Here is a 24,768-nt window from a genome sequence, read left to right on the forward strand (position 1 = left end):
CCGGTTGCTCCTCTTCCAGTCCAGCTCTCTGCTGCGTCCCAGGAAGGCAGTGGAGGATGGCCCAAGTGCTTGGCCCCTGTACCCGCATGGGAGATTGGGAGGGAAGCACCTGGCTCCTGGCTTCGGATCAGCATAGCTCCGGCTGTGGCAGTCATTTGGGGGGTGAACGAAAGGAAGACCTTTCTCTCTGTCTCTCTCTCTCTCACTGTCTATCTGTCAAATAAAAAAAAAAAAATGTGGGAGGTATAAGAGTGAATAGATATCCTACCTCTCTCTTTACTCTAAATGTGCACAAGCTATGAAACATGCAGGTGTAGCAGGAATGCTGATACAAAACACCTGAAACTTCAGGTCTCATACTATGCACAAGTATTGGTCATCTATCTTTGTAGGACTCTAAAGACTACGGTGGACAGGGGCCAGCTCTGTGGCATAGCGGATAAAGCTGCTGCCTGCAGTGCCAGCATCCCATAGGGTGCCGGTTTGAGTCCCGGCTGCTCTACTTCCAATCCATCTCTCTTCTGTAGCCTGGGAAAGCAGTAGAAGATGGCCCAAGCCCTTGGGCCCCTGCATCCACGTGGGAGACCATAAAGAAGCTCCTGGCACCTGGCTTCAGATCAGCTCAGCTCTGGCCATTGCGGGCAATTGAGGAGTGAACCAGAGGATGGAAGCCCTCTCTCTCCCTCTCTGCCTCTCCTCTCTGTAACTTTGACTTTCAAATAAAATAAATAAGTCTTAAAAAAAAAAAAAGACTATGGTGGACAAAAGATAACTGGAAACCAAAATATTCAAACTCTATATGCTTGCTAACTAGACTGACCAATACTTGTTCACACTAACAACGTGAGAGAAGTAGGAGAGTGTTTCTGGATGGTAATTTTATTTACCTTAGTCTGCTCCTCCTTCATAAACAATGTCTCACATTCAATTCAAAATTATGAAATACACACTAAGAGATAAAAAAGTTAAAATAAGACTTCCAGATGTATCAGACATTGAACCTATCAGATAGACATTATAAGTATTGTACTTGTATGGTTATGGATCGAGTGGGGGAATTTTATCAGAGAGATGGAAAATGTTTTAAAAAGGCAAATTAAAATAACAGAAATGAAAAATATGATGAAGTCCTTCATTGGGCTTGGCACAATAGAGAAAGAGTGAACGTGTAGAAAGATCAATGGAAATTATACAAAAACAAAGAGAAAAAAGAGTGGGGGGAAGGGCAGAGCAACCAAGAGATATGATAATAGCAAATGGTCTAATATATTTTTACTTGGAGTACTAGAAATAGGAGGTGATGCAGAAGAAACACTTCAGGAGATAATGAGTAAACAATTCCTGATTTAATGAAAGATTATACATTGTCTTTCAAAACACAATTTAAAAACACCACAAAACACACCTTGGCCCCTCATAGTCAAAATGCTAAAAAGCAGTGATAAAGAGAAAAAAATCTTTAAGATAGCCAGTAAACATTATATATAGAAGAATAAAGAATGACAGCAAATTTCTCATTAGAAGAAAATAACGTCATTATCAGAGTTTGGTTTACTCATAATTGATCACATCCAATGTTTTCCTTTAATTACAATAATATACAAAACCACTTTCAGGTTTACAAAATGCTTTTGCAGCCTTACCTCATCTGTTGCTCACAAGGTGACTGTGAACCTCATTGTACAGATGAGGAAACTGAGGTTGTGAGAATAACAGGGACACACCTCATTCAGATATGGAATACCAAAACTGAGACTCCAAGATTAGTCATGAAGTTCCAGATTTTTAAACTTTTAAATTCATTCATTCATTAGAGATGTTGAAAGAGAAAGAGACTGACAGGTAGACAAAGAGAGAAACAAGGTAGAGACTTGCTACCCATTGATTCAACTTCCCAAATACCCAAGATGGTTGGGACAGATCCAAGTCAAAACCAGAAACCTAAAACTCAATCCAGGTCTCCCACATGGGTATCAAGAAACCCATTACTTGATGCATCAAAACCACCTCCCTGGATCCACACTGACAGGAAGCTAGAGTCAGGAGTTGGAGCCAGGGATAAAATTCATGCCTGTGGGATTTGGGATGTGGGGTGGGAAAATCCTAGCCAGTGCCTTAACAACTAGCTAAATATCTGCTCCTGTGGTCCAGATTTTATAATCATTTTCAGTATCTCACCTTATTCTCTATATTTAACTATATAAAGACAAGACCCCTGAAGAAGGTATAATAACAATTTGTGGGCATATTTTCCAAAATTATCATTGACAAGATAAAGCAAACATTAAGATACAAAAAAAAAAAAAAAAAGAAAGAAAATAATGTCATTAAAGTACTGAAAAACAGCAACTGTCAATCTAGAATTCTATACCTGCCCCCTCATAAAAAGGTAACCAAACCAAACTAAACCAAAACATAAAACAAAAAACAAGTAACATTTGTTTCTTGAGATGCCCACATTCCATATCAGAGGCACTGGGTAAGTTCTGGTTCCACTTTTGATCCAGCTTCCTGTAATATGCCTGGGAAGGCAACAGAAGATGTTGCAAATACTTGAGTCCCTCCCACTCATGTGGGAGACCTGGATTCAGTTACAGTTACAGGCCTAGCTTTGCCCAGCCCCAGTTGTTGCTGGCATTTGGATGGGAGATGTCTCTCTGTATCTCAGTCTGTCCATCTGTCTTTCAGAAAATATATAAATGATTTGCAGAAAAAATATAAATGAAAATTTTAAAAATCATAGATAGCAGATCTGAACTATGAAATATGTTAATAAACTGCTCTAGGCAAAAAGAATTGATCCAAATAAGGTATAAGGTATCACAAACTAGATAACGTTTTTGCTGTAAAAAGTCAACATTATTTGAAGGTAGACTACGAAAGTTGAAGATTTTTATATATATATATTTAAACCCAACCACATTAATTACATTAATGTAAATGGTCTACATTCTGATTTTAAGGCAGATCATCATATTGTGTAAATAGGAATCATGTACTGATATAGTTACAGAAACACTGCAGAAACTAAGAAATTGAAACATTAAAAAGACTAATCTATGTATTTTTATGGTAGACTGAACATAATTCTGCTAGGTTTCTATCAATATTTAAGAAATTTTAAAACATCTCAAATGAAAACAAATGAACAACTAATATAATTAAGCCCAAGCGAAAAGTAATTTGACATGACTACTTTTTGTCTTTGATTTCTCCATATTTTAAGGGCTCTGTGTTAATTCCCCTACCTCACCAAATATAGCAACATTCATAAACACTGACCTTGCCATGGCTTCTTTCCACTTTCTGAAAACATTTATTCAGGGACAGATTATGTCGAACAGAATTCTTCCAGCCTGTTGGTGCAGTAGCAAAATATGGGAAGCGGTCCAAAATCCAGTTATAAATTTCTTTGACAGGCAAACATTTATTTGGAGAGTGTTCAATAGCCATATAAATGAGAAGACTAAAGGAGTATGGGGGCTTTGAAGTTGCTGATTTTTTTTCTGGGTTCTGGTAGCAGGATGGTCCAAAGGATGGCACGTCATCTCCCTCAATGTCATACAATGGACTAACAATTGGAAGACCCTCACTTCCAAGGCTGAAGTTTGTCAGAAGATTAGTACTTTCATGAAGCCAGTTCAAGTTTGTCAGTTCATCATCAGCTGACTCACTGTCCACTAGAGTGGCCTTTGGCCTGGCAGCATCAACAGCTTCAGGCAAACTTCCCATTTTGTAAATCTGGCTTAATCCTGCAAACTTTTCAGCTCCTGGGGTTTCAGCTCTCTTATCTGGAGTCATTCCAATTACTGGACCCATTTACTCTCTTAGTTCTGCAACAAAGGAAAGAATTATTAATCAATGTAATAGTTAAGATTCTTAAACTTTGGGAAAGAGAAAAATATGTAGTTACATATCCCCTAATCAGAGAATTTTTATGATCAATTATTCCACAAAATAATTAAGTAAAATATTTATATAATGAAGACAATGATTATGATGCAAGGATAATATAATTTCATATTATTTGCATTGTTTATAAAGTACATATTTATAGATGATATTAGCAAAAATAAATATATTTTAAATACTTAGTAAAATACATAGCCCACAGTAGCCACATATTAAGTAGCTGATTATTATACGTTGTGGAATGATTAAATAAGGCTAATTAATTTATCTATCACCATTTCCCTTAGTGGTAAGAACATTTAAAATGTATTCTTAGGCCGGTGACGTGGCTCAATAGGCTAATCCTCCACCTGCGGCACCGGCACACCAGGTTCTAGTCCCGGTCGGGGCGCCGGATTCTGTCCCGGTTGCCCCTCTTCCAGGCCAGCTCTCTGCTGTAGCCCAGGAGTGCAGTGGAGGATGGCCCAAGTCCTTGGGCCCTGTACCCCATGGGAGACCAGGAGAAGCACCTGGCTCCTGGCTTCAGATCAGCGCAGTGTGCCTGCCGCAGTGCGCTGGCCGCAGCGGCCATTGGAGGGTGAACCAATGGTAAAGGAAGACCTTTCTCTCTGTCTCTCTCTCACTGTTCACTCTGCCTGTCAAAAAAATAAAAAAGAAATAAAAAAAGAAAAAAATTGTATTCTTTGTCTTCCTTCTTTTTGAGTGGGAGAAAGAGAGGGAGAGGGAGAGAAAGAGAGACATCATATCCACTGGTTTTCTCCTCCAATGTCCACGATGATCAGGTTGGACAACAGTGAAGCTGGGAACTACAAACTCAAGCCAGGAAGCTGTAGTCAGGAGCCAGAGCCAGGAACTGAACCCATAAGCTCCAGTGTGAGACACAGATACCTTAATCACTAGACTTTATAAATAACTATACCAAAATATATACTTCTTGGAATTTTGAAATATAAAGCACATTTTTATTAATTAGAGTCACTACATTGTACAACAAATTACTAGAATTTAATCCTCCTGTGTAACCGAAATTTTGCAACCTTAGATTAACATCTTCCCGTTCTCTGTTTACTGTCATAGTATCTAGTAACCACCATTCTACTCTTTCCTTCTATGAATATGATAAGGTGTCATTTTTTTTTCTTTATTTGACAGGTAGAGTAATAGACACAGAGAGAGAGAGAGAGAGAGAGAGAGTCAGAGAGAAAGGTCTTCCTTCCGTTGGTTGACTCCCCAAATGGCTGCTATGGCCAGCGCTGTGCCGATCCGAAGCAGCCAGGTGCTTCTTCCTGGTCTCCCATGTGGGTGCAGGGGCCCAAGCACTTGGGCCATCCTCCACTGCCTTCCCGGGCCACAGCAGTGAGCTGGACTGGAAGAGGAGCAACCGGGACAAAACCCGGTGACCTTATGGGATGCTGGCGCCGCAGGCAGAGGATTAACCAAGTGAGCCACGGCGCTGGCCCCCGATAAGGTGTCATTTACTTATTTATTTGACAGGTAGAAGTAGACAGAGCACTTTGATGTGCTGGTTCACTCTCAAAATGACCACAACAGATGGGGTTGAAGCCAGGAGCTGGGAATTCAATCCAGGTCTTCCACAGTGATGGTAGGAACCCAGCTGCTTGAGTCATCAGTCTACATGAGTAAGAAGTTAGCATCAGGAGTCAGAGTTGGCAATTGACTCAGGTACTCCCATGTGCAGCAAAGGCATTTTGTTCTTTCCTTTTTTTTTTAAGATTTTATTTTATTTGAAAAGCAGAGTTAGAGAGAGAGAGAAGGAGAGACAGAGATGTTTCATGTGCTAATTTACTAGTTTACTCCCCAGATGGCTGCAAATGGCCAAGGCTAGGCCAGGCCAAAGCCAGGAGCCAGGAGCCTCACCTGGGTCTCCTTCCCTCATGCACTAGCAAGGAGCTAGGCTGGAAGTAGAGCAGCCACAACAGGAATCAGCACACACATAGGATGCTGGCAGTGCAGATGGCAGCTTAACCCACTGTGCCACAGTGTTGGCCACCAACAGAGGTGTTTTCACAGGTGTGTTAACCACAGGGCCGAATGGCTGTCCCAATATCTTATATTCACTAAAGTATCAGCTAAATTAAAACTACTATACATTTATTTTTTATAAACTCCAGTATTTTAATTTGGCATACCATATCATTTAATCAAGTACTCATATTTCAAAGCTGAAGTTTGAACTGTTACTGTGTTGTCAAGGAGAGAAGGGGGAAAAGCTGTTACTAAACTATTTTTATTTAAAATGTTTTTTGGTTTGTTTAAACACCTCTCAATTCAAAACACTTATCATGGGAGAATAACTGATCATTGAGGAAAATGATGGGACTAATGTGCTATTTATTTTCAAGGGCTCATAAAGACACCTCATTTCTGAATTAGTGAAAAATCTATTATCTTATTAAATCTACTTAAACTTTTATAACCGACACAGGAGGAAGTACCTCTGGAGTTTTATGTTGCTTAGAACATAACTGGCAGGTTACTTTAAGAATGAAAACTGGTTAATTCTGAAGAGTCTACTGGGATTCTGACAGCTACTACTGGATATAGTCTTAGAGCATTCAGTAGCAACCGCATCAGCTAATATCTGGGGGCCAAACACTATGATAAACATTTTTATACTATATTTCAAACATTAATCAAAGTATATAAAGTAGGTACTATTATTAACTATTTTATAGATGAGATAAATGACTTAGGTTAAGAATTCTATTTAGGGGCTGGCATTGCATTGTGGTGTAGCAGGTAAAGCCACCAACCTTCAATGTTGACATCCCATATGGGCACCCATTCATGCCCCGGCTGCCCCACTTGAAATCCAGCTCCTTGCAAATAGCCTTGGAAAAGCAGTGGAAGACGGCCCACATGCTTGGGCCCCTGCCACCCACGTGGGAGACCCAGATGAAGCTCTTGGCTCCTAGCTTTGGCCTGGCTCAGCCCTGGCAGTTGTGGCTAGTATGGGAGCAAACCAGTAGATAGAAGACCTCTCTCTCTTAGACATTTGCTTAAGGCGCTAACGCAAATAAACACTGAGACAAAATAATAAACCAGGCTTAGTTCAATATTCAATACTTTTGTTCACTGGAGTTGAACTCAATCTTTAAAAAAAATACTACTTTAAAACAGAAGTAACGAATTGTACTAATGTACTAAATACTAAAAATTCAGTTTCACAGTAACTACTATTCTCATCAGAAACTAATTCAGATGATGACAAATTTCTCTGAACTAGAAGTTTAAGACAAAGTTTCATTACTTTAATATGCAAAACAATAGTACAGTAACAAATATCTCAGAGTGGCAAAGTGTGGATCTAAGTGAAGTTTAAAAAACAAGTCAGACACTGAAACAGGTATCATCTTAATAAGGTTTGAAGTGCCACTGTATTTTCAAGGAGAAATAAGTTTTTTATTTATTTATTTATTTTTTTGACAGGCAGAGTGGAAGTGAGAGAGAGAGACAGAGAGAAAGGTCTTCCTTTTTCCACTGGTTCACCCTCCAATGGCCGCCACGCTGCGACCGGCGCACCCGATCCGATGGCGGGAGCCAGGAGCCAGGTGCTTTTCCTGGTCTCCCATGGGGTACAGGGCCCAAGCACCTGGGCCATCCTCCACTGCACTCCCTGGCCACAGCAGAGAGCTGACCTGGAAGAGGGGCAACTGGGACAGAATCTGGCGCCCCGACCGGGACTAGAACGCGGTGTGCCGGTGCCGCAAGGTGGAGGATTAGCCTAGTGAGCCACGGCGCCAGCCACAAGGAGAAATAAGTTTTTTTCTAAACTTTCCTTTAAGAACATTATCCACTTGTAAGTCCACCATGATGGATAAACAGGCAAACTGTCTTTTCTTACAAACTAAATACATGCAAATAGCAAATAAATATATAGAAAATATCCAACTTCACTAATGATCAAGTCAATGAAAAATAAAACAAAAATACAATATTAAATAATCTACTCAGGACACTAGTATGTAGAAAGCACAAACATTAGCTAATAAAAATAACTATCTGCCTTTGCCCAAATTAGCAACGATTTAAAAATATACAATGGACAATTCCAGGCAAGGATCTCCAGGGCCATTTTGGAAAGCTAACTGGTAACATGCATAAAAAATTTTTAAAGCCTCATATTGTTTGGTTCAATAACTGTATATATTAGTCACTTTACTAAAATAAGCCTATATAGAGGAAAAGAAAAGGTACTCCCCTTCTCTCCTTTCATTTTCTCTGATCCACCCACCCATAAGCAGAGGCCTATAGAATTATTAAAGATAGGGGCCAGAGCTGTGGTGTAGTGGGTAAAGCCACCACCTGCAGTGCTAGCATCCCATATGGACACTGGTTCGAGTCCCGGCTGCTCCACTTCCAATCCAGCTCTCTGCTATGGCCTGGGAAAGCAGTAGAAGATGGCCCAAGGCCTTGGGCCTCTGCACCCACATGGGAGACCCCAAAGAAACTCTTTGCTCCTGGCTTCAGATCAGTGCTGCTCTGCCCATTGCGGCCAACTGGGGAGTGAACCAGCGGATGGAAGACCTCTCTCTCTCTCTGCCTCTCCTTCTTTCTCTGTGTAACTCTGACTTCCAAATAAATAAATCTTTAAAAAAATTATTAAAGATACTGGAGGGCCTGTGCTGTGGTGTAGTAGGTTAAGCCTCTGCTTGTGGCTCTGACATCCCATATGGGCACTGGTTTGAGTCCTGGCTGCTCCATTTCTGATCCAGCTCCCTGCTGATGGCCTGGGAAAGCAGTGGCGGATGGTCCACGTGCCTGGACCCCTGCCATCCATGTGGGAGACCTAGATGAAGCTCCTGTCTCCTCACTTTGGTCTGGCCCAGTCCTGGCTGTTATGGCTTTTGCGGAGTGAAGCAGCAGATGGAAGATATCTGTCTTTAAAATAAATCTTTTTTTTTTTTTTTAAAGAATGACTACCTTGAGGACTGTAAAATAATTAAATAGTTCACAAAAACTGTTGAAAAGGCAGAAACTATACAAAAAAAGCTATAAGTGGTTATATCACTAACTTGGCAATTTTTCCTTCATCCTATTTTCTAGTTTTTCTTTTATGTGTTTCTTTTTATAGTTTAAAATAAACTTAAGGGGCCGGCGCCGCGGCTCACTAGGCTAATCCTCCGCCTTGCGGCGCCGGCACACTGGGTTCTAGTCCCGGTCGGGGTGCCGGATTCTGTCCCGGTTGCCCCTCTTCCAGGCCAGCCCTCTGCTGTGGCCAGGGAGTGCAGTGGAGGATGGCCCAGGTGCTTGGGCCCTGTACCCCATGGGAGACCAGGAAAAGCACCTGGCTCCTGGCTCCTGCCATCGGATCAGCACGGTGCGCCGGCCGCAGTGCGCCGGCCGCGGCGGCCATTGGAGGGTGAACCAATGGCAAAGGAAGACCTTTCTCTCTGTCTCTCTCTCTCACTGTCCACTCTGCCTGTCAAAAATAATAATAATAATAATAATAATAAAAAACTTAAGGAACAAAAGATTGAGGTGTATTATTTTAGTTGTATTATTTCCAGTACACAAAAAAGTTAACACAAAATGGTCATGGATTTATCAGACAAAAATAAAAGCCACCTCTCACATTCTTAATGTGGCCTATTCTGTTACAAAGCTTTTCTGTAACATAAAGTAGCTCATCAGTAAATAGGGAAAAAGATCTGTATATTTCATGACAAAACCAAGAAAACCTTTTGTTTTATTTACTTGGAAGTTTTGAGAAACTGTTGTTAAAAATAAAGTGAAATCATTCATTAGCACAGCATTAACACTGCACACATGATCAGTTTAATTCATAAAGCAAAATGTGTAAAAAAGGCCAGTAATGTAACACTTCCTTTCATTAGTTGTTTAAGAACAATAAACAAAATACTTGTAATTGTTATACATAACAAGTATCACTCAAAATAAGCATTTAAGGCTGAAATAATATATGGGGTTTGAAAAATATACTCCAGGGGTAGATGTTTAGCCTAATGGTTAAGATGACCATATCTCATATTGGAGTACCTGGGTTCAATAGCCAGCTCCAATTCCTGACTTTAGAATCCTGCTAACGCAGACCCTGGAAGGCAGTGTTGAGGAATCAAGTGATTAAGTTCCTATCACCCACTTGGGAGACCTGCATTGAATTCCTGGCTCATAGCTCCTGTCTGGCCTAGCCCTGATGGTTGCAGGCATTTGGGGAGGGAACCAGCAAATGGGAGCTCTCTTATTCTGTCTCTCAAAAAAGAAAGAAACAGAGACAGACAGACAAATAATGTGTGTGTGTGTGTGTGTGTGTGTGTGAGAGAGAGAGAGAGAGAGAGAGGAAAAGAAAGAGAAAAGCAAAGAAAAATACAGTCATTTTTTGGAGTATAACTAACCTCAAGTAATTAATATAATCCCTAATAAACCAACTTCTAAAAAGATATTGCTATTAAAAAAAATAAATATACTAGACAATTTAGCAAAGTACACATTTATGTTAAAACCTCAAATGTTTTACATTTCAGGAAAGAACAAAATTTCTTCTTACATGTATTTTTTTTGAAGATTTATTTATTTATTTGAAAGTCAGAGTTACACAGAGAGAGGCAAGGCAGAGAGAGAGAGGTCTTCCATCTGCTGGTTCACTCCCCAATTGGCCACAATGGCCAGAGCTGTACTGATCCAAAGCCAGAAGCCAGGAGCTTCTTCCTGGTCTCCCCCGAGGGTGCAGGGGCCCAAGCCCTTGGGCCATCTTCTGATGCTTTCCCAGGTGCATCAGCAGGGAGCTAGATTGGAAGTGGAGCAGCTGGGACTCAAACTGACAACCATATGGCCTATATCAGATGCTAGTACTGCAGGTGGAGGCTTGAACAGCTAATAAGCCACAGTGCCAGCCACAAGTTACCATTTTTACATCAGCCCATGCCTTGTGAAAGGTATCTAACAGAGATATGCATATCTGCATGTTATGTTCAACAATATGATACTCAATTCTAGAAAACAAAAAATAAAATTATATATTAGGGGGCTGGCACTGTGGCACAGCAGGTTAACGCCCTGGCCTGCAGTGCTGCATCACATATGGGTGCCAGTTCGAATCCTGGCTGCTCCACTTCCGATCCAGTTCCCTGCTGATGTGCCTGGGAAGGCAGCGGAGGACAGTCCAAGTGCATGGACCCAGAATAAGCTCCTGGCTCCTAGTTTCAGATGGGCCCAGCTCCTGCCATTGCAGCCATGTGGATAGTGAACCAGTGGATGGAAGACCTCTCTCTCTTTCTGTCTCTACCTCTCTCTAACTCTTTCAAATAAGTAAAGTAAATCTTTAAGAAAAATTTTTTACATATTGGAATTATCTGAGCATTTTCCAAAAGGTCAGAGGAGAGCATTTTTTAAAAAATTTATTTATATTTGAAAGGCGGAGAGACAGAGACAGAAGCAGACATAAAGAGTTCTTCCACCCACTGGTTCACTCCCTAAATGCCTGCAACAGCTGAGTTTGGGCCAGGACGGAGCTAGGAGCCTGGAACTCAGTCTGGGTCCCCCAAGTGGGTAGCAGGGATTCATGTACTTGACATCACCTGCTGCCTCTCATAAAGGGAGTCAGGGCTTGAACCCAGGCACTCTCTATGGAAGGCAGGTATCTAAACTGGTGTCTTAACCATTGTACCACATGCCTGCCCCAGAGGAGAGCATTTTTGCTTAGGTTGGCGTTAACACTGGTCTGAGAGGAATACTTTGCAGAGACTAAATAAGAGAAGGAAAACTAAACCACAGAATTTTCAATATTATTTAAAATAAAACATGTTGAATTACAGATAATTAGATGCATCATACTGATAGTCTTTTTCCCAAAATAACTAAGTAAGTTATTAATTACGAAATTTTGGTTTTAATCACAGATTTTTTAAACTTACTTTAGTTTTCACTTATGTTTTCCACATTTTGAATACATTCTGGAAGTTTTTTCCCCCCAATTATTACTGCAGTAGCAGTAATTCCTTTTTTCAGAGACTAGTATTATTCCACTTTGTGAATATACAACAATTTCATTACTCTTAGAGGAACATTAATTTATGTTTGTGGCTGTTATGAATAGTACCAATATAGACATCTCTGTTCATATCACCTGGAGCACAAGTAGTAAAAATTTTTCTCAGGTATATATCTAAAAGTAGAATATATGGAAAGGAATAGAATTATTAGGTCACAGTTTTCTTCTCTTCAATTTAATCTGATAAAGACAAACTGCTTTCCAAAAGTGGTCAAATCAATTTACATTATTTAGAAATACATATATTCAAGTTGCTCCATGTACTTGCCAATCTGATTACTATGAAATTGCATCTTACAGTTTTAATTTTAATTTCCTGATTTAGTAATGGGGCTGAACATCTTTCATTGGCCATTCAGGTTTCATCTCCTACAAAGTGTCTACTGAAGTCTTGTGCCCATTTTTCTACTGGGTTGTCTTTTTCTTAATGATTTGTAATGTCTGCGTACTGCTGTGGATTGAAAAAGACTTGACCCTCCAAACTCTTATGTTAATGGTTAATGGATTAATGCTAAGGGTTGGTGGATTAGGGTGGATAATTTATCTAATTATGGAAGCTAGGTGGTGGGCCCAGCAGTAAGTTCTTAGGTCACTGGGGGGCTTATCCTTGGAAGGCAGTTCTGGCCAAAGGGTTGGTTATTTAAGCCAAATTAGACCTACCTCTTCTCTGTTTCCTGGCTCTCCATATGACGGTTCCTCTGCATGTGTTCCATCATTGCCAACCTCCACCAGATACAAGACTAAACCATCTGTCTGATCTTCAATTGTGAACTTCCAACTACAAGCTAAAATTAAACTTCTTCCCAAGATGCTTCTTTCAGGTATTTTAAAATAACAAAAGCTAACAAATACACAAAGTAATCCTTATATGTTATACAAATACCTTTCCCAAATGGATAGCTTGTCTTTTCCAGTCTCTTTCAGCTGGAAAAAATTTCTAAGCTTTCATAAGGAATTTATTAACTCTTTCCTTTATGGCCTGCAATTAGTTTTACAATTTTTGCCTTTGACATTTAAGTCTTCAATTTACCAAAACTATACATTTGCATATATGTTTTGTTTCATTTCTTTTTTACATAAACAAATACACAATTGTTCCAGCACCATTCTCTTGGTGCTGGTCTTTAGCACCCTAACTCAGTATGCCAAGAATGCAAGGCTTTTTACCTTGGTATCACCTCCCAAAAAGCAGGCAAATATCCACCAGTATTTCTTCTTTCAACCATGAGTTATTCAAAATAACTTTTCTTGAATTTCATGCAATTTTTCTCTTTTAAGATGTATTTATTTGAAAGGCAGAATTACAGAAAGGGAGAGGGAGAGGATGAGATATATTCCATCTGCTAGTTCATACAACGAATATGGGATACTGGGATGGCAGGCAGTGGCTTAACTCACTGTATTGCAATGCAGACCCCATATGATTTTTTTGACAGGCAGAGTGGACAGTGAGAGAGAGAGACAGAGTGAAAGGTCTTCCTTTACCATTGGTTCACCCTCCAATGGCCGCTGCGGCCGGTGCGCTCCGGCTGGCGCACCACGCTGATCCGAAGCCAGGAGCCAGGTGCTTCTCCTGGTCTTCCATGGGGTGCACGGCCTAAGGACTTGGCCCATCCTCCACTGCCTTCCCGGGCCACAGCAGAGAGCTGGCCTGGAAGAGGGGCAACCGGGACAGAATCCGGTGCCCCGACCAGGACTAGAACCCGATGTGCCGGCGCTACAGGCGGAGAATTAGACTATTGAGCTGCGGCGCTGGCCGCCCCATATGATTTTTCTTAAAAATATTCTTTAGGTTAAATTTCTTTTATTTAAAAATATGTATTTATTTGAAAGTCAGAATTACACAGCGACAGGGATTTATATGTAAATTTTTAAAAAAATCTATGTATTCCTGGCAATTGAGCCATTTACCATTAGGTACCAATTCTTTTATATCTAGTAATTGTATTTGTCTTCAGTCAATTTCAAATGGTATTTTAGCTTTCTCCCAATCAATATTTGCCTAGTATATCTTCTATTATTTTACTTTCAATATTTTTCCCTTTGTTTCCGTGTAGTTTCCATTCTAAATCCTACACAGCTGAATACTTTTATTATTTTAAAGTTTTATTTATTTATTTATACTTCATTTAAAAGGCAAGGCAAGATTTTTTTTTTTTTAATTTGACAGGTAGAGTTATAGACAGTGAGAGAGAAATACAGAGAGAAAGGTCTTCCTTCCGTTGGTTTACTCCCCAAATGGCCACCACGGCTGGCACTGCGCCGATCTGAAGCCAGGAGCCAGGTGCTTCCTCCTGGTCTCCCATGTAGGTGCAGGAGCCCAAGCACTTGGGCCATCCTCTACAGCCCTCCCAGGCCACAGCAGAGAGCTGGACTGGAAGAGGAGCAACTGGGACTAGAACCTGGTACCCACGAGATTTTTTTTTAATTTTAAGATTTACTTATTAATTTGAAAGTCAGAGTTACAGAGAGAAGAGAGAGAGAGAAGAGACATGGGAAAGAGAGAGAGAAGAACAAAGAGAGAGAGAGATATCGTCCATCCTCTTGCTTCATTCCCCAAAATGCCCACAATGGCCAGAGCTGACCCAGACTGAAACCAGGAGCTAGGACCTTCTTCTGGGTCTCCCACATGGGTGCAGGGGCCCAAGGACTTTGGCCATCTTCCACTGATTTCCCAGGCACATTGGTAGGGAGCTGTATTAGAAGCAGAGCAGCTGGGACTTGAACCGGCACCCATGTGAGATGTGAGAACTGCAGACAGAAGCTTAACCCGCCGCACCACAGAGCTGGCTCCAAATTATGCCTTATTTGAAAAAGAGACTGGTAGAATCTTGCATCTACTGACTCACTCCACAAATGCCTGTAACATTTGGAGCCAGGGCAGGGCCTGTCTGAAGGCAGGAACCCAGAAGTCAATCTGGGTCTCAGGGAATCATGGACTTGAGATATCACCTGCTGTTCTCTGCTATCCCCCAGGGAGGCACATTAGCTGGAAGCTGGATCAGAATCAGAAAAGACTCAAACCAAGCACTGTAAAATGGCATATGGGCATCCCAAGGAACATCTTATTCCTGTGCCATACACCCACATGGGCTGAATATTTTAGTGAGGTATGTGTAACTTGGATGTACTTCTATCACCTTACTTTTTCATTATATTTTTTCACATTAATTTTTCTTTTTAAATTTTTTGGGATTTTTCCCCTCTTTTCACTTGTCATCTAATAGTATGGAAATAAATACATATATATATATATATTAATTTATTTCATTTGAAAGGAAGCATTACACAGAGAAAGGAAGAGAAAGAGATCTTCCACCCACTGGAAAGACTCTATCTTTCAAATAAATAAAATAAATCTTTAAAAAAAAAGATTTATTGTTGAAAGATAGAGTTACAGAAAGAGAGAGAACTCTTCCATCCACTGGTTCCCTTCCCAGATGGCCACAACGGTTGGAGCTGCATTGATCTGAAGCCAGGAGCCAGAAGCCAGGAGCCAGGAGCTTCTTCCAGGTCTCCCCTGCGGGTGTAGGGGCCAAAGGACTTGGGCCATCTTCCACTGCTATCTCAGGCTGTAGCAGAGAGCTGGTTAGGAAGAGGAGCAGTGGGACTAGAACCGGCGCCCATATGGGATGCTGGTGCCTTCAGAGCAGGGCTTTAACCCGCTGCGCCACAGCACTGACCCCCAACAATAAACCTTTAAGCCCTTGTTCTTCTTCTTCTTCCTTTTTTTTTTTTTTAAGATTTATTTATTTATTTGAAAGTCAGAGTTACACAGAGAGAGGAGAGGCAGAGAGAGAGGTCTTCCATCCGATGCTTTACTCCCCAGATGACCACAACGGCCGGAGCTGTGCCAATCCGAAGCCAGGAGCCAGGAGCTTCTTCCTGGTCTCCCAGGTGGATGCAGGAACCCAAGTATTTGGGTCATCTTCTACTGCTTTCCTGGGCCATAGCAGAGAACTGGATCGGAAGAGGAGCAGTTGGGATGCGAACCAGCACCTATATGGGATGCCGGCACTTCAGGTCAGGATGTTAACCCACTGCGCCACAGCGCTGGCCCCCCCAGAAAAGGGAAAAATTTCCTTCAAAGGAATACCAGGTTTCAATAGCAATAATGGAAGTAGAAGACAATACATACTTCGTGGGAACCTGAAGAGAAAGGATTTCTAGACTATTTTTTCATTTAGAAGGCACTTCCCTATGGAGCTCCAAATTAACAGAGAAGACTATTCCTTCTAGATGCTCTACCTTGACTGAGTCTGACTTTTGCTTCCTGATCCCACAAGGCCATGAAAATTAAAGCTCAGCAGCTGGTGTTGACGAGTAGCAGGTAAAAGCCACTGTCATCCTCTTGGGCATCAGTTCGAGATCCAGCTGTTCCACTTCTGATCCAGATCCTTACTAATGTGCCTGAGAAAGCAGCAGAGGATAGCCTAGTCCTTGCATCCATGTGGGAGACCCAGTAGAGGCTCCTGGCTCCAGTTTGGCCCAGCTGTGACTACTGTGGTCATTTGGGGAGTGAACCAGAGGATGGAAGATCTCTCTCTCTCTCTCTGTAAACTCTGCCTTTCAAATAAATAAGTCTTTAAAAATAAATAAAATAAAAGCTCACCTGATTTGGCAAACACCCTCAAAGCTGACAGCCAGCTTCAGAACTCAGCTTACCTTCATGAGTTTCCAATTAGTGTTTGGCTTAAGTATTCTTTACCTCTGTGCCAGAGCTTTGATGCATTTAAGATTTTATTTTATCCAGCATTTTGGATTGTTTTTAGAAGAAAGGTTGGTCCAGGCACTTAATTCACCAGGCTGCTGAAAACAGATGTTTACATTAGTTTCTGACAGCAATGTCAGTACATTATCTTTCATTTTAGTTCATCAGTTTTTAAGGGTTTCCTGCCTCAGAAAAAAGGAGAAATTTGATATACTCACTAGGCTGTAATAGCTATCAATTCATATTTATAGCAGCACTGCACTTACTTTTGTGCGATTTTAGTACAAGTCAAATGAAAATAACAATAAAGTACTTGGGGGCAGGCATTTGGTAGAGGAGTATACTCATCACTCTGGATGGCCACATCTCAAATCAAGAGTGCCTAGGTACAAGTTCCACTCCTGATCCAGCTTCCTGCTAATTACACCCTGGAAGGCAGAAGGTTATGTGGCTCAAGTGCCTTGGTCCCTGCCATCAATGTGAGAGACCTCAATTGAGTTCCAGGATCCTGGCTTCAGCCTGGCGCAGCCCACTGATTCAGGCTGTTGTAGGCATTTGGGGATTGAATCAGCAGGTGAAAGATCTCTCTCTGCCTTTCAAATAAATTAAATAAATAAAGTTGGCTTTTTAAAATAAAAACATTTAGAATAGATGTATATAACAAATATACAATGAATGCTAACTGCAGAAATGGTAATATTGTTGCTATTAATTTTTAAATTATTATTAGCTTCCTTCCTAAGGATTTACAAGAGTTACATTTTTCAAATATAAAAATTAGGGTACAAAGTCAGTGACAATACTTTGTTTATAAGTTTTGAAATTAAATTTTTTAGGATTAAGGATGTGCCTCCCATGGCCAGCGCCGCGGCTCACTAGGCTAATCCTCCACCTGCGGCGCCAGCACCCCAGGTTCTAGTCCCGGCTGCTCCTCTTCCAGTCCAGCTCTCTGCCGTGGCTCAGGAAGACAGTGGAGGATGGCCCAAGTGCTTGGGCCCTGCACCCACATGGGAGACCAGGAGGAAGCACCTGGCTCCTGGCTTCAGATTGGTGCAGCGTGCCGGCCGTAGCAGCCATTTCGGGGGTGAACCAACGGAAGGAAGACCTTTCTCTCTGTCTCTCTCTCTCACTGTCTAACTCTGCCTGTCAAAAATAAAAACATTAAAAAAAAAAAAAAAAAAAAGGATGTGCCTCCCTTATGACCACCACAGACAATGCAGCAAAATGAAATTGGGACTTCTCCAAAGAGTGCTGCAATAGCTACTTCATCATTTTCTTTATGCTATGACTTTCACTTCCTTATTTTGTTTCCAGTCACTTTATTATGTCAATATTGTGCTAATCATGTTGCATGATAGAACCTTTCTTATAATATCTGAAGTTTAAATAATCTAAAAGAACTTAAAACAAGTAAGCTTTCAGAACTTTTAGTATTTTGTTACTAATGGCCTCCAAATAGTCTAGATTTCTTTATAAACAGCTGTACCTGATCCAAACATTCTACCACAAGAATTTATAAAAAGTAAAGAAAAAGAAGAGTTTTTGGTGCAGTGTTTAAATAGCCACTTAGGATGCCTGTAATCCATATCAGAGTGCCAGGTTCGAGTCCCAGCTACTCTGCTTACAATCCAGTTTCCTGCTACTTTATACCTTGAAAGGTTGCAGATGATGGCTCAATGACTTAGGTCTTTGCCAGTGAGTTCCGCCCATATGAGAGACCTACACTGAGTTCTGGGTTCTTGGCTATGACCTGGCCCAGCCCTGGCTGTTGCCAGCATTCAGGGAGAAAACCAGCAGACCGAAGATCTGCATTTCAAATAAAATAAAAATATATTAAAAAATTTAAAAATAAAAGAATTAACTACACTTTCTCTGATATTTAAGAATGCTCAGTTTTCACTATTAATGCATAGCAATAGATGTGTTGGCATAATCAAAACAGGACAGGATTATAATTAGCTACATACAGTTTGTATCCAATTAATTTAGAATATCTTATCTTATCAAGTTAAAATATTCAAAATAATAATTTTTATCTACTTGTAAGATATTACTTGCATAGTCTCCTAGTTTTTTAAAAGTATGGGTTCATGAATATAAAAAGTATTGAGCCGGCGCCGTGGCTCAATAGGCTAATCCTCCACCTAGCGGCGCCGGCACACCGGGTTCTAGTCCCGGTTGGGGCGCCGGATTCTGTCCCGGTTGCCCCTCTTCCAGGCCAGCTCTCTGCTATGGCCAGGGAGTGCAGTGGAGGATGGCCCAGGTGCTTGGGCCCTGCACCCCATGGGAGACCAGGAAAAGCACCTGGCTCCTGGCTCCTGCCAGGATCAGCCCGGTGCGCCGGCTGCAGCGGCGGCCATTGGAGGGTGAACCAACGGCAAAGGAAGACCTTTCTCTCTCTGTCTCTCTCTCTCACTGTCCACTCTGCCTGTCAAAAAAAAAAAAAAAAAAAAGTATCTAGTGACAAAAAATCAGGCTCTCACTCTATTAATTCCAATAAACATAAAAGTTTTCTAGTCTATATGTAAGTTATGTAGATTTATAGCAAATAACGATAATATAGCAAATAAGGAATAATTGAAATTAATTCAGTTCCATTAATGACGTGCTCAAGGCCAGCGCCGCGGCTCACTAGGCTAATCCTCCACCTTGCGGCGCCGGCACACAGGGTTCTAGTCCCGGTTGGGGTGCTGGATTCTTTCCCGGTTGCCCCTCTTCCAGGCCAGCTCTCTGCTGTGGCCCGGGAGTGCAGTGGAGGATGGCCCAGGTGCTTGGGCCCTGCACCCCATGGGAGACCAGGAGAAGTACCTGGCTCCTGCCTTTGGATCAGCGCGGTGCGCCAGCCGCAGTGCACCAGCCGTGGTGGCCATTGGAGGGTGAACCAGTGGAAAAAGGAAGACCTTTCTCTCTGTCTCTCTCTCTCACTATCCACTCTGCCTGTCAAAAAAAAAAAAAAAAAAAAGACGTGCTCAATACTTTCAATAAGTGGGAGGGATACAAAAATATTTTCCATCCACTAGTTTACTCCCCAAATGCCTGCAACAGCTAAAGTTGGGGCAGTCCAAAGCTGGGAGCCATGATCTCCATCCAGGTCTCCCGTGTAGGTAGCAAGGTTATCTTCTGCTGCTTTCCCAGGTGCATTAGCAGGAAGTTGGACTGGAAGTGGAGCAGCTGGGACTAGAATCCACACTGTTATATGGGGTGCTAGTGTTGCAAGCAGCAGCTTAACCTGCTGCCCCACAACAGCCCCCCAAAATACTTTGAAAATTATATTCCTCGGGGCCGGTGCTGTGGGTAAAGCAGCCGCCTACAATGCTGGCATCCCATATGGGCGCCAGTTCGAATCCCGGCTGCTCCACTTCTGATCCAGCTCTCTGCTATGGCCTGGGAAAGCAGTAGAAGATGGCCCAAGTGCCTGGACCCCTGTACCTGTGTGGGAGACCTGGAAGAAGCTCATGGCTCCTGGCCTCAGATCAGCACAGCTCCAGCCGTTGTGGCCATCTGGGGAGTAAACCAGAGGATGGAAGACATCTCTCTCTCTCTCTGCAACTCTGCCTTTCAAATAAATGTATCTTTTTTTTATAAGCACTGATTCCAGTTCAACAATCCAGCTCCCTGCTCATATATCTGGGAGAGCAGTAGAAGATGGCAAGTGCTTGGACCTCGGTCACCCACGTGTGAGACTCAGATGGAGTTCCAGGTACCTGGCTTTGGCCTGGCCCAGCCCCAGCTGTTGTGACCACTGAGGACTGAACCAGCATACAGAAAGATCTTTGTGTGTCTCCCTTTCTCTAAAGGTGACTCTTCCAAATAAACAAATAAACCTACTTTTTTGTACTAAGATTCCTACTAGAAAAAATAAAATACAGCGCTGAAAAAAGGCTCAGATCAAAACAAAATAGGATAGTCAATTCTTGATACGCCAAAGCAAACAATCCCATTATTTTTTCCTTGTAGCCTCAAGCCAGTCAGTGAATACTTCTTTCCTCATTATCAGAGAGGGCAATGGGAAAATTGATTTTTACTGTTTCTAATAAGCTTCAACTACACTGGGGTGAAAAGCAACCATGCCATCTGTTACATTCTACTAGAACTGGAAAGAAATTGAAACCAACATTTGAGCAACTGTAGCAAGAACTGAAGAAGACTGAAGTCACTTCTATGCTTAAAGCATGGGATGATTAACCTGGAACCATTATGATAGTGTATGATCTCAATTACGGCTGTTTCTCACCATTTTAATGCTACTACTCTAGCTTCCTACTTACAAGCAGTCTTATTAAATATTTATATATCTGAATACCTGAAACGTGACAAATGAATGGGATTTTTTGGTTCCACTTAAAGATTTGCAATTTCTAATTTTTTTAGGTAAAGACATTTGGAAACTTTGTTTTTATTGACTTCCCATTTCACCACCCACCAAGAACTCAATGTCAGCAGCAAACCAAGCATTCTCACATATGTCAAAAGAGTAACCAGAGTAGATGCCATCTCATATTTGTGTCTTTTCCACTTGATCACTTTACATCCAATACAAAAAACCATTTGACTTAGTATAAGATAACCCTAGCAAAGGGAAATAGGCATTCATTTAATTTAGATCTAAACAATGATTTTCATAAAACAAAAGTCTACAGCAGAGCTAAGGCACAGCATAGAAATCCAAATGCTTGTGAATTTTATTGGAACTATCTAGCAATTATCTCAGTTCCTCACTGTAATTTAAGCTTTGCCACCAACAAAGGTTTACTGTGTAATAAGAAGAAATTCCACTGAATATCTCTCTTCTTTCTTTACTTTCACTTTCCTTAGGAATGAACCATATTTGTTCATTAATTCTAATGAAGGTACCATTTCTCACAACTAAAAGCCACAGCATTATATTTTCCAGATTTATTCAAAAGTATAATCAGCTTATTTTAAGTGTAACATAAAATATTTTAGCAGTTTACAGATACTAATTATTTTCTAAATCTCAAAACTTCCTCATCTTCAAAAAGGAAAACTATTTTCTTCTGTTAATTTATTGAATTGATAGCAAAAATAAAGTCTAACATTTACTCAGCCCATATTTTATGCAAGGTACTGAATAACAAACCTAACATAGTTTTTAAGATATGAGTTCAAGGGGGCCGGCGCTATGGCGTACTCGGTAAAGCTGCCGCCTGCAGTGCCAGCATCCAATATGGGTACCAGTTCAAGTGCTGGCTACTCACTTCTGATCCAGCTCTCTGCTATGGCCTGGGAAAGCAGCAGAAGATGGCCCAAGTGTTTGGGCCCCTGCACCTGCATGGGAGACCTGGAAGAAACTCCTGGCTTCAGATCGGCACAGCTCTGGCCTTGTGGCCAACTAGGGAATGAACCAGCAGATGCAAGACCTCTCTCTGTGTTAACTCTTTCAAATAAATAAGTAAATCTTAAAAGAAAAAAAAAAAAAGAAAATATACTAGTTCATTGCAGAATTAAAAAAAAAAAGACATGCAGGACAGAAAGAACTCACAACCTTTCCTATTGATCAAGCAATACATTGTTTTAATTAAGACTCTCCATTATAAATAGTGTCCATCCCATAAAATCCAGTACTGAGGTTAGAAGGTAGATTTAAATCCCAAATGTACTGCAAGAAGATGTATATTTGATTATAATACTACATGATGTCACGTATCCAGGACAACTAAAGCATTATGGTCTCTTAGGGATAAAACTGCCTCTTGGTCATAGATTTAGGTGACACAGCATGTGACCCATTGTCTCTAAACAAAAAATGTGTGCAGCTGCATTTTCTAGTCAAGACAGGGGGTGGGGAGAATACAAAAGGGTCAAAGATCTGTTTTAAAAAAACTATCTTTCAAATATGGGTGTGAAAAGAAATAAAATTGGGAGGCTTTCTCCAATTCAGGCTAAAAAGACAGAAACCACTAAAATTCAAAACAAATTTCTGTGTAGTAACCTTCCACTGAATCTCCTTCTCTCCTACCCTAATTTGCCCAGACATACTTTGCAAACCACATGTTCAGATGCCATTTTTGTCTAAATAATTTCTGCCATTTGTTCATAGTATATATAATATTCCTATACTTCGTTACTGCATTTGTCTCTAGAAAAATGTGGCTGTTGTTCATTGGTCCCTTAGAGAAGTAAAAATGAAGCAATAACTTTATAAATTCAAAAATGAAATGTTTGTTGTATGCAGTAAACACTGAATAATCTGATATTTTCTATATAGAGACCAAAGAGTTTTCTTTACAATGAATCCCTAGCACATAATCATGCCTTTCAAACAGATAGTGACTTTAAAAAGCAATATAATGAGGCAGGTGCCACGGCTCAATAGGCTAATCCTCCCCCTTGCGGCGCCGGCACACTGGGTTCTAGTCCCGGTCGGGGCGCCGGATTCTGTCCCGGTTGCCTCTCTTCCAGGCCAGCTCTCTGCTGTGGCCCGGGAGTGCAGTGGAGGATGGCCCAAGTGCTTGGGCCCTGCACCCCATGGGAGACCAGGAGAAGCACCTGGCTCTTGCCATCGGATCAGCGCGATGCGCCGGCCGTAGCGCACCGTAGCGCACCGGCCGCGGCGGCCAATGGAGGGTGAACCATCGGCAAAAAGGAAGACCTTTCTCTCTGTCTCTCTCTCTCACTGTCCACTCTGCCTGTCAAAAAAAAAAAAAAAAAAAAAAAGCAATATAATGAAAAAATCTGAACTGAGTTAAAATGGTGTTCTCTGATAAAGAAAATGGCTATTTCTAATAAATATTTTAAAAGGCTGATGACAAAATAATGTTAACTTCTATTAACTAAGTCATAGCAATAATTTACCCTAAATATTACCAAATATAATGATAGAAAAGAAGCAATATCAGCGCTCAGAGTAAATCAAGCTTAGAAAACTCATTTTCTGAAACTTTGGGATTAAATCAATGTTGTGTTCAAACAAAAATATGTTAAAGGCAGAAAAAAACTGACAGCACAGAAATCAAACAAAAATCACTACTAATAGGAAATACTCATATACTTACCACCTAGTGTTAGAAGTTAGTATCATCTATATTACCAGTCATATAGACAAATTAGCCTTCAGCACTTTGTTAAAAATTATTTAATTTATTTGAAAGTTAGAGCTCAGAGAGAGGGACAGAGAAAGAGAGAGAGATCTTCTATCCACTGGTTCACTACTCAGATGGCTGCAATGGCCAATGCTGGGCCAGAATGAAGCCCGGAGCCAGGAGTTTCTCGTGAGTCTCCCATGTGGATGGCAGGGGCCTAAGCACTTTGGCCATCTTTCATTGCTTTTCCCAGGCCATTAGTAGGGAACCAGATGGGAAGTGGAGCAGCTGGGGCATGAACCAGTGCCCAAATGCGATGCTGGTGTCACAGGCAGCAGCCTTACCTGCTATGCCAGCTATGGCCTTCACTTTGGTGTTGACAGGCTTGTACTATACTTGAGAATAAGTTTAAAAAAAAAAAGATTTATTTTATTTATTTGAAAGGCAGAGTTAGAGAGAGAGAGAGGGGAAGAGTTCGCTTTCATCTGCTGGTTCACTCCCCAGATGACTGCAACAGCCAGGGCTCGGGCAAGGTAAACTCAGCTTTTTATGGGTCTCACATATGGGTGGCAGGGGCTCAAATACTTGGACCATATCCTGCTGTTCTTCCTAGGCCATCAGCAGGAAGCTGGATCAGAAATTGAACAGCCAGGACCTGAATAGTTGCCATATGGGATGCCAGGATCACAGGTGGCAGCTTTGCATACTATACCACAATACCGGCCCCACTCATTTTTTTTTTTTAAAGATTTATTTATTTACTTGAAAAGCAGAGTTACACACACACAGAGAGAGAGAGAGAGAGAGAGAGAGAGAGAGAGAGTCTTCCGTCAGCTAGACACTCCCCAGTTGGCCACAACGGCTGGAGCTGTGATCTGAAGCCAGGAGCCAGGACCTTTTTCCAGTATCCCACATGGGTTCAAGGACACAAGCACTTGGGTCATCTTCCACTGGTTTCCCAGGCCATAAGAGGGAGCTGGATTAGAAGTGGAGTAGCCAGGACTCAAACCGGCACCCATATGGGATGCTGGCCCTGCAGGTGGCAGCTTTACCCGCTTCGCCACAGCACC

The 24,768-nt window shown here is 41.4% G+C and overlaps 1 protein-coding gene across 17 annotated transcripts in view; it reads right to left on the reverse strand.

Annotated features, from left to right (window-relative positions):
- Window positions 1-24,768, reverse strand: part of FOXN2 (forkhead box N2) — a 78,975-nt gene that overhangs the window by 41,143 nt on the left and 13,064 nt on the right. For 6 of the 17 annotated variants that reach the window (XM_070069167.2, XM_002709879.6, XM_089327692.1 and 3 more), the window contains one exon: window positions 3,283-3,833. In XM_070069167.2, coding sequence (XP_069925268.1) covers window positions 3,283-3,819 — 537 coding nt within the window. In that variant the 5' untranslated portion in view covers window positions 3,820-3,833. Of the gene's footprint in view, window positions 1-3,282; window positions 3,834-12,604; window positions 13,169-16,556; window positions 16,754-24,768 lie in introns of those variants that run through there. The other 11 variants (XM_070069162.2, XM_070069159.2, XM_070069171.2 and 8 more) reach the window with 5 other exon arrangements.

The sequence above is a fragment of the Oryctolagus cuniculus genome, chromosome 2, assembly GCF_051225735.1.
Source record: "Oryctolagus cuniculus isolate XC-2025 breed Fujian yellow rabbit chromosome 2, ASM5122573v1, whole genome shotgun sequence".
Lineage (NCBI taxonomy): Eukaryota > Metazoa > Chordata > Mammalia > Lagomorpha > Leporidae > Oryctolagus > Oryctolagus cuniculus.